The following is a 9,687-nucleotide window of genomic DNA, read 5'->3' as shown; positions in this document are numbered from 1 at the left end:
GAGAAACGCCTTTTCTTGTTGGGTACAGAAGGAGACAGGTGTCCATATTTCTTGTGTGTAGATTTTTTTTTCTTTTTCCTTTGTTCCTGATGTACCATTGACAACTTTTTTTTTCTTTTTCTGTTACCTACAGATTTTTTTCTTGGAAAAACTTAACTGCAGTGGTTTGTCTTGTTTAAAAACCTTGCGTACAAAGATGACCTGCAGAATCACCTTGATTTGATCTTTTCCGGTTGAAAATCATCAGTGTAGCAGCAGTGTACGACAACTATTCCTGTATATTGCCTTTTTGCTGGAAAATGTATGTTGAATAAAAATTTTCTATAAAAACGAGAAAAAAAAACAACTCGACTGCTACTGGTCCATATGGGGCAACGTGCTGGTAAAGCAGTGGCTGGTGGTTATTCATCAGGAAGTTACTGTGCTTTTCATTACAACATCATTTGATTAGTACACACAAAGCCACGTGTGCTGAACCCAAATAAATTATATGCACCACTTTGAGGACATTAATAAGCAAACGTCTTCATGAAGACCAAGGAACGCATGAGAAAGATCAGGTTGCGGTGAAGTATACGGCAGGGTTAGCTTACAGGATGAGATCCAAAGCTTTGAACAACTTAAAGAACTCAGTTTTATCAACTAATCCCATTGAGGCATGGCTGTTCATCTAAGCAGCCTAGATCCTCAGGATTACTTTGGAGACATTCAAAGTTTAGATCATGCACCCAAATATGGGCTTAATGGAAGGGTAACAAAAAGAGCCATTGCTCTGAGCGTTGTAGGTGACATCAGGGAAAAAAAACAACTCGGCATCCTTGGAGCGAATTGAGGTAGTGCTGACATCAGCCTGTGCTTGATGCTTTCCTCAAGCAGAGAAAGGTGAAGATAGGTGGCGCCAAATGCAGGCCAATCTGGGAAGAAAACCTGTGAGGTCCGATGCCTTTCTCTTAAGATGAGGTGGAGCTTCATCTTGGATCAAATTATGATCATGTTATCTTAGACTAGCCAAAGATCACACAAAGAATCTGGCATATTTTAAACCAGGGGTGCTCAAGTCCAGTCCTCGAGAGCTACCGTCCTGCAACTTTTAGATGCATCCGTACTCCAGCGTTGGGGCAAAGAGACTTCCATTTACTGGTATTTAAACAATTTGGAACAACCCAGATGATTATGGCATGACTTTGTAAGTTTCTGATTACAGGTTACCTACAGGTAGAGGGAAATTAAGGTACATCTGTGGCAACACCTCAAACGCACTGCTTCTTTGTATGATATTTGGAGAAAAAGTTAAGAAATCAGGCATGGCCTCTGCCAGACACTCACAGTGGTTCTGAAGCCACTGCTTTGAGATCGTGCCCATGTGCTTTGGGTCATTGTTCTGCTGACAAGTGAACTGTCGCACCAATCTCAGGTCAAGACACTCTGGAGCAGGGTTTCATCTGGCACGTCTTGGTACACTTTTCTTCTACCCTGACTAGTCTGCTAGTCACTATGCTTCACTGTAGGGATGGTATTGGCCTGGCATTCACCCAAGGAGTCCAATCTTTGTCTCATCAGACCAGAGAATCTTGCTTCTCATTATTTGAGTCCTTCATCCGCCATTTGACGAACCCTAGATGGGTTGGGCTGCATGTGTCTTTCATTAAGGGGTCTGGCCACCAATCATGGTCTGATCAATGGATGACTGTAGAAATGGTTGTCCATTTAGAAGGCTCTCCTCTCTCCACACAGGAATGCTGTAGCTCTGACAGAGTGCCCATTCAGTTCTTTGTTGCCTCCTTGACGAAGGTCTTTCTCCCCCAGTCGCTCAGTCCAGATGACCGGCCAGCTCTAGGAAGAGTCTTGCTGGTTCCAAACATCTTTTACATTTAACATTGATGGAAGTCACTGAGCTCATTGTCACCAACCTTTAAAGCAGTAGAAATGTTTCTGGAGCATTTCACAGATTTGTGTCTCAAGACAATCCTGTTTCGGAGGACTACAGATTTCATGCTTGGTGTTTGACCTCTGACCTGGACTGTCAATCGTGGGACCCTATATACACAGGTATGTGCCTTTCCAAATCACCTCCAGTCAACTGCATTTCACTACAAATTGTAGAAACATCTCAATTTTGAGCCGTGAATACTTACGTTGATGTGATTCCTGGGTTTTCTATTTTTAATAAATTTACAAAAACCTTTTTTTTCCCCACATTGTCAAAATGGAGTATTTGTGTGTAGACATTAATTGGCAACACAATTTGGAAAAAGGCCGTATCATAAAAAGTGGATAAAGTGAAGCGCTGTGAATATGCAACAAATTCTCTGTATTGTCAGACATAAGAATAAAACAGGTGTATTTTTATACAGCATACATAAATATCTGCTTCCAGCTGTGAAGGTCCAGTTTCCTTGCCTATAAAAAGTCTAAGCGGCCTCCTTAACTGAGAGCAGAGTTCATGTAACAAGCATTTTACTCAAATCAATTTTAAAAAGTGTTTTTACATTCAGAAACATGACAAGCCATATAATCCATATATTCTACTTTTTATTGGAGTGCAACATTTTCCAGCAGACATAGTAAATAACGGAGATCCAAGCATCATCAGTTTCACCCAGAAATGAATCTGAGATTTAGCATATTAGTGTATCATTAAGCAGCTAGTGTTTTTTATTTAGAGACAGAAGGTTACACATATAGATATATTATACATAAATGCATAATTTGATTTGGCTATTCTGTTTGGAGGTATCAATCAAAACGATGGTGCGGTGTGTGAACTGCTCTTCACACAGTTGTAAAAAATAGAGGTGTACATTTCCTGACTAACGGAAATGTACACCTCATATACAGCTTAATTCAAAGCAGAGTCTCATAGGCAGAATCCTTCAACAAAACATGACAACACAAAGTTATTGTGTACATTAGTAAGCAAAACAGCCTCTACTCTAACAGTGTGTTCATTTGTTTTGTTACTTTTAATTGTTTAAAAGTCCCTACGAGCAGCGAGATGATTGGTTCAGATTTCAAACAGCATCTTGAAACATGAGATCTGTAAACAATTCTTCATTTTACCAGCATCATTTCAGAAAAAAAGTGTTTTGGAAAATACAAGATCTGTAAAAAAAAAAAAAAAAGTATGTAGGGGATTATGAACCTACCAGAGGTTTTTAACCGTTTAAATATTTGACAATACAATCATTTTCCGTATATTTGATAATATTTTGAAGCATTGAAGAAGTTGTTTAATGTCTGATTTTTTTTTATTTTTTATTTTTTATTATTTTTGCCTCGAGTAAAAATCGACGGCTTGTCCATAGAAATACCGGTAAGCGAGTCCATGTCCCAATATGAGAAAAAAATAAAATAAAAATAAAACGTTCGATTTGCTTCTCCAGGTCTCTGGAATCCAGAGGCAGACGAAGCTGACAAGATGGCGCTGATTATTTCTACGGGTTCGTCTCTCCCAGCTGTTTATCATTTACAGCACTCCTTCTTCTCTACGTGCAGGACTCTTTCACAGCGGGGGCAGGTGTGGTACGCGTCCTTGAAGCTGTCGAGGAAGAACGGAATCAAGCAGCAACACAGGAACAACCTGCAAAAAAAAAACAGGCTGAGTTTCACACCGGCACATTCGAGATTCATCCTGCCTGTTGCAAAAGTATGAACATTTCTTGCTTCGTTTTTTTTTTTTTCACTTTTTGTCACCTTTTAATAAACTTTAATGTGTTTTGTCAGATCCAATGTTAAATTTGTTCTTTTGTTAAAAAATATCTTAAAGACTTCAAAATATTTTATTGTCATTCAAAAGGAGGTCTATATGAAACACTCAAAACTCTGTGATTAAAATGTAATAATAAATTAATAGTGAATAAATATGAGCTTCAAATAACTAATATCTAATATATATATATTTCATATTTATTTGTATTCATACATAAATAAAATGAAAATTATATACAATGAAATCTAAATAACATATTTTTAAAAAATCAATCAATAAAAAAATAATACTCTTATTTTTCTAATTTCATATTAAAATGTGTGCATAAGACTTGGGTTAGCTATTAATAAATGACCAAAAGAAAAATGAAAACAAATATTATGTTTAATATATTTGATTATTTAGAATGTGCATGCATTTGAATAGGAAGCAAATGAATTCACATTTCTGAACATGAAATACATAATAGCAATATTTTATGTGCAGCACAGTGAATAATAAACTCCCTACCAGTTTTTCCAGTTTCAGAGAGCTTCAATAAGCCTCGAGAGCTTTTTTTTTAAAATTATTATTATTATTATTATTATTATTATTATTATTATTATTATTATTAAAGGTCATTCTAAAATATCACAAGAGAGCTGCTCTCCTTGAAGGCAAAGTCAAGCGGTCAGTTGTGTTTCACTAAATATGAGTCACAAATCTGTTTTCCTTTCTTTTCTTTCTTTCGTTTTTTTTTTTTGGAGCCTTGTGGAGCGAGTGGCTTAACCCGTCAGACACTCACCCACAGCAGATGAAGAGTATGCACATGAGCCAGGCGTACGTCCCTGCTTTGTAATGGACGTTGGTCATGACCTGCTGCTGGCAGGACGTGCAGGTCGTCATGCCGGGGTCCCGACCCAGACCCACATCGTAGCTCACAAATTTCTTTTTTCCTTGATCACTGCCGCCTCCCCCTCCACCTCCGCTGGTGTACACTGCAGGGGAGAAGGGAAGCAGAACGATTAGAGGATCACTCCGATGCTCAAGTTTCTGGTTAAAAACAAAACAAAGGACTTGATGTCTTTCTGTGTTTATTTCAGTACCTGGTTTGGCCGCAGAGGCAGAGCCGACCTGCTCTTGGTCAGGAGGGGTGAACGGGGTGTGCACGTGGTAAACCTTCACTCCTGACGCCTGAGTATCTACTCAAGCAAAAACAAAGGAGAGAAAACAGGAGGGAATTAACGACCAGTAAAAAAATAACCTCTTCACCCTTTGCCACATTGCCATCAGTCATTATGTGACGAAAAGGTAATTTCCGAGGTTCTGACTTTGACTAGGCCATCCCCACTGCATTTAGCTGAATTCATCCTTTCATTGACTGTCCCTTCTCCATGCCTTCTCAATAAAAGGATCCCCACAGCATTGTGGGAATGCACACGTTTACTTTACATGGAGTTTAAATAAAGTAACAAATACGTGCAGGTGGAATATCCACCAGCTAAATGACTTTTGTCATTTCAACATCTTGCACTGGATTTTAGTTAGGAGTTTTAGAGTAAATGAGGCTGAGAAAAATAATTTTTCCTTTCACTTCACAATTATGGTAATCCTACATAATGCCGTGCAAAGTTTTGACTGTAACAATGTGGAAAAGGCGAAACGGTGGACGAAGTTTTGCAAGGCAACGTCCACAAGGATGTGTGTGTTTAACATACCTTTGTTGAGGTAGGGTGGAGGATCCTGTGCGCTCATATTGCTGCACAGAAAGAAAATACAGGAAATGAATATGAAGATCATCTGATGTCCCGGTCAAAATCAAGAGATACAAAACCAATAACCGCCACCAGGGGGAGCCAAACTCCGCTGACAAGCATTTCTCTGCTCTTCGTTGAAAAACAACCGTCATCCACTAAACTGTCCCGGGCCAATATTGGCTCTGCTTTGTGTGCATCCATTGTGTCTGCATCCCCAGGAAACGCCTGCGTGTGTCTGGGCCTTCAGGTTTCAGGTGCGGCCACTGACTGAAACTCTTTCCAGTTTGTTTCAGAACAAGAACATGTCTGCTTGCTACTTATCTCTGACCAGAGACTAACCACAGGAGGGAATTAACAACAATTTATGTTTCTGTGGCTTGGTGATAAATGGTGGAACGGAAAAACAATCTGAAATTATTAGACAGTAAAGTATGAAAAATAGGTTTTGCATGGTTTTGATTCAGTGTCTTTTATGGAAGAGATATTTTTCTTTTAAGTTTTTAAGTTGGTTGTGAACCTTTTAACTTTCAGAACCTGTACAGAAACCTGGTGTACAGTCTGTGTAAATTATTAAACCTTCATTTATATCAACTTTAAGCAAGACTTAAGTATGATGTTAGTGTTGTAATTTGCCATTCACTCTCAAATATTTTGTGCATTTCTTAAAATGATGATGTGCAAAACATTTAGTGCGAAGTCGTGGCAGTCTTTACAGATGGTATGGCTCCACACTCAGGGCGCCATTCCACCAGGGGTGGCCCAGGTGCCCCAAATACGATATTTTTCTTTTGCTCTCAAATTCAAACTAATGACTGCAAAAACAATCTAATTAAGTCTCTCTCCCTGAATATTTCAGAAAAATGCATTTCAGCACATAAAATGCCAAAAAATATGAACATTTTTTTTGCAGCGTCCATTGGGCTTTATGGGGTTTTGATGGTAATACTAGTGCTTGCAAACAAGGGTAAAAGCACCCTTATCTGGTCTCTAAAAAAAGTTGCAAGGTATCTTGTACAGCTGTTCAAGAATAAATGACATGATATTTTTTAATGAGCTCCAACTTCAAACCAAGCTTAAAAGCATAAAAACAATTGTTTACTCTGGTGTGGCAAACGATCTCAGTGTCTCATGCTGACTGCCTGCATACACCCTTCATCCTGTGCAGAGGAATGCTGCAGAGCAGCATGCTTCCCTCTGTGTCACACTAAGTCAGGGTGTGTCATTCAAACTTTAGTGATGACAAACCCCGCCGCTGTCACTGTGAGTTTCTGCTCAGTGTGCACAGTTAGATCTCTGAGAAGTAATAGGTCTTGATTTGACTGACCCACTTGCATGTGCTCAAAATCTCGATGTTGTAACTTCAGTGTGCTTCGTTCATCAGAACGCACACCGACCGCAAAGGCATGAGGCCGGGTCTCAGATAACCTGGCGTCACCCTCACGCTTGGCACCGGTTTTCTGTTTTTCAAGTAAAACAGTTGATCGCGTTGAAGATATTTCAATCAGTTTCAGACTCGCGGTTTTTTTCCTTCTAGAAAGGCCGCCTGTCGACACATAGGAAATCTGAAAGGCCATGGCGATAACGGTGAGGTGTGGCATTCAGAAAGTCTGGTTTACCACATTGCTTAGCCTTAGATGCTTCCAAGCCACCATCAGAGAAAGTTAAAGGGTAAAACAATCAATTGTGTGATCAATTTGCTTGTTTTACAGCTTAGAGTTGTGAAATATGTGCATTGTGAGTTTTGCAGGTCCAGCTATGGCCCTGCAAAAAAAAAAAAAAAAGTTTGGCAAAAGTTTTTTTTTTGGAATTTTGCCAAAAAAAAAAAAGATAGATGGAAAACAAACAAATTCTTGCCAAGCAGGTTTTTTAGGTGATTACCAGATGAGAAGTTTGGGCAGGAGATAAATTCCTAACTCTGTCTTTGTGTTTGTGAACGGTCCTGTTTCTCGTGGTAATCCCACGAACCACATCAGGTGTGGCCTCTTGCTGTTCAGTTTGTGGCACCCGTGCTGGTCCGACCTGAATGTGACGGTGCCTGTGAATGCACTTTGATTGCATTCGTCATCTGATGAGAGTGGAGGCGAGTGGAACAATAAGTTTCCCAGCTCACCTCTCATCCCTGCAGTATCCGTTTGGTCAAAATGTGCATTTGGGCCAAAGAAAGCATCCAAAAACAAAGACCGACTCTCTTATGGCTCCTGCTCTTTGCTAAAACTTAAACATGTGTGTACCTTGAAGTTTTCACAAGACGTAAGGTGCTTAAGAAAATGACAACACAGCAAACAACAGCACTGAATAATGACTAAAATAAAACTTCCAGTTGGTGCCTGTGATCTTTAACCATTTTGTACAAATTAAAGTCACTATCAAATAGTAAATTTTTGCCACTAATATATGTACTCTGTCCAGAATAACACAGATGGATAATAAAGTGGGCTGCACAGTGGAGCACTTGGTAGAGCTGTTGCCTTGCAGCAAGAAGGTCCTGGGTTCAATTCCCGGCCCCGGTCTTTCTGCATGGAGTTTGCATGTTCTCCCTGTGCATGCGTGGGTTTTCTCCAGGTACTCCAGTTTCCTCCCACAGTCCAAAAACATGACTGTCAGGTTAATTGGCCTCTCTAAATTGTCCCTAGGTGTGAGAGTGTGTGTGCATGATTGTTTATCCTGTGTGTCTCTGTGTTGCCCTGCGACAGACTGGCAACCTGTCCAGGGTGAACCCCGCCTCTCACCCGGAACGATAGCTGGAGATGGGCACCAGCAACCCCCCCAACCCCAGTAAGGGACAAGGGTGAAAGAAAATGGATGGATGGATAATAAAGTGTGAAATGCAAGGCTTTTTGACTTCCATACTAAAAACCAAAATAAACTCTAACTTTACTTTTTGTCTATTTGGGTTGATGACATCACAAGAGGTGCAAGAATCGAGCCAATCAACTGGCATCAGTAAAGATGCCCGTTGATGCCAGTTGAAATTGTTTTAAAGCATAAAAACAATTTATGTTTTTATGCGGAAGTTCCACATGAGGAACTTCCGGACAGACTTCATAGACATACTAAAGCAGACGAGCTGCGCTTGAATGTCAAATGGTTCGTAACCACTTGGTGGCACTTTTGTGACGTCACAAAAGGCGAATGACCGTTGATGCTTTTTCTTGGGCGGGTCGGTTTTATATCGCTTTACAACGAAATGACGAAACAAATCTGATCTTAGCGGCAAACTACATATATGCCAAGGTTGACAGATTTTATTGAACAGTTTTGCTGATGGTTTTAAATATGCAGAGCAACGTTTTTAATATACACTGCTCAAAAAAAATAAAGGGAACACTTAAACAACACAATATAACTCCAAGTAAATCAAACTTCTGTGAAATCAAACTGTCCACTTAGGAAGCAACACTGATTGACAACGGGGACCCTCGTCGGGTCAGTCAGTGTTGCTTCCTAAGTGGACAGTTTGATTTCACAGAAGTTTGATTTACTTGGAGTTATATTGTGTTATTTAAGTGTTCCCCTTATTTTTTTAAGCAGTATATTTTGACATTTTAAGTTTCAGTGTTTAAATAGTAAATTTTGGTCAAATTGTCGTTTTTTTTTCATTCTGTTGTAGCGAAAGAGAACCAACCATCAAACCAAACAAACTGCACATGACAAATTGCTATGATTAAATATCTCAGTAAAGAAAAACAAAAATGCAAAAACGTTAGCTATGTTGAGAGCTTAGTGTGTGTGTATATATGTGGCTTCCTAAACTTTATAGCAATTAAATTAGTAAAAAAAATAAAAATTTTATTAATTAATTAGGAATACAATGCAAATATTCTTACAGTCTTACCTTGGTGTTGTGTGGCGGTGAGTTTGCAGACAGGTGTGTGTGTGAGCTCCTCCTGTGGATGCTGACTTCTGAGGATTGAAGCTGAGCTGATAGCTTGTCTGACCTCTATGAGCCTCACCTCCAACACGCCCACAGCGCCGCCCTCCTCACAACAAAGAGCAAGAAGCACTAGTGACTCATTCTGTAGTTTTGATGGAACAGCCTGTACTGGTCTTCGTATGTTTTTGTTTTTTTTCCCCCAATATGACCAGCTGGATCCTTATAAAAGATTATTGAGGGAGTGCATGCATTTGTTGCTTTCTTCGAATAAACCGGTTTTTCTCTCCGATGGCGTCGCATGATTTAGAGTGCAACTCGATCGGCTAAAGAGATCAGAGTGTCGATCTGCGTTGTCGATCTGGAATTCC

The 9,687-nt window shown here is 39.7% G+C and overlaps 1 protein-coding gene across 1 annotated transcript; it reads right to left on the bottom strand.

The window, feature by feature from the left end:
• Nucleotides 1-2,512: 2,512 nt before the first annotated feature.
• Nucleotides 2,513-9,404, bottom strand: litafd (LITAF domain containing). The gene is made up of 5 exons (XM_008415718.2): nt 9,281-9,404; nt 5,407-5,447; nt 4,795-4,890; nt 4,494-4,686; nt 2,513-3,580 (listed from the first exon to the last, which is right to left on the bottom strand). Exons 2-5 carry the CDS (start codon nt 5,441-5,443, stop codon nt 3,463-3,465), a joined length of 444 nt encoding a protein of 147 aa, XP_008413940.1. The 5' UTR covers nt 5,444-5,447; nt 9,281-9,404; the 3' UTR covers nt 2,513-3,462.
• Nucleotides 9,405-9,687: the final 283 nt, after the last annotated feature.

This window comes from Poecilia reticulata, chromosome 8 (assembly GCF_904066995.2).
Source record: "Poecilia reticulata chromosome 8, P_reticulata-male-v2, whole genome shotgun sequence".
Taxonomy (NCBI): domain Eukaryota; kingdom Metazoa; phylum Chordata; class Actinopteri; order Cyprinodontiformes; family Poeciliidae; genus Poecilia; species Poecilia reticulata.
Note: the sequence above shows the minus strand (reverse complement) of the source record. Positions and strands in the feature narration are given on the sequence as shown.

Bases quoted from the DNA above. Each gene is read 5' to 3' on its own strand.
- litafd (XM_008415718.2), bottom strand. From the start codon at position 5,443: ATGAGCGCACAGGATCCTCCACCCTACCTCAACAAAG. The intron at 4,687-4,794 runs GTACTGAAATAA...TCTCCCCTGCAG, and splicing joins TGCCTCTGCGGCCAAACCAG to TGTACACCAGCGGAGGTGGA. The intron at 3,581-4,493 runs GTGAGTGTCTGA...TTTTTTTTGCAG, and splicing joins ATACTCTTCATCTGCTGTGG to GTTGTTCCTGTGTTGCTGCT.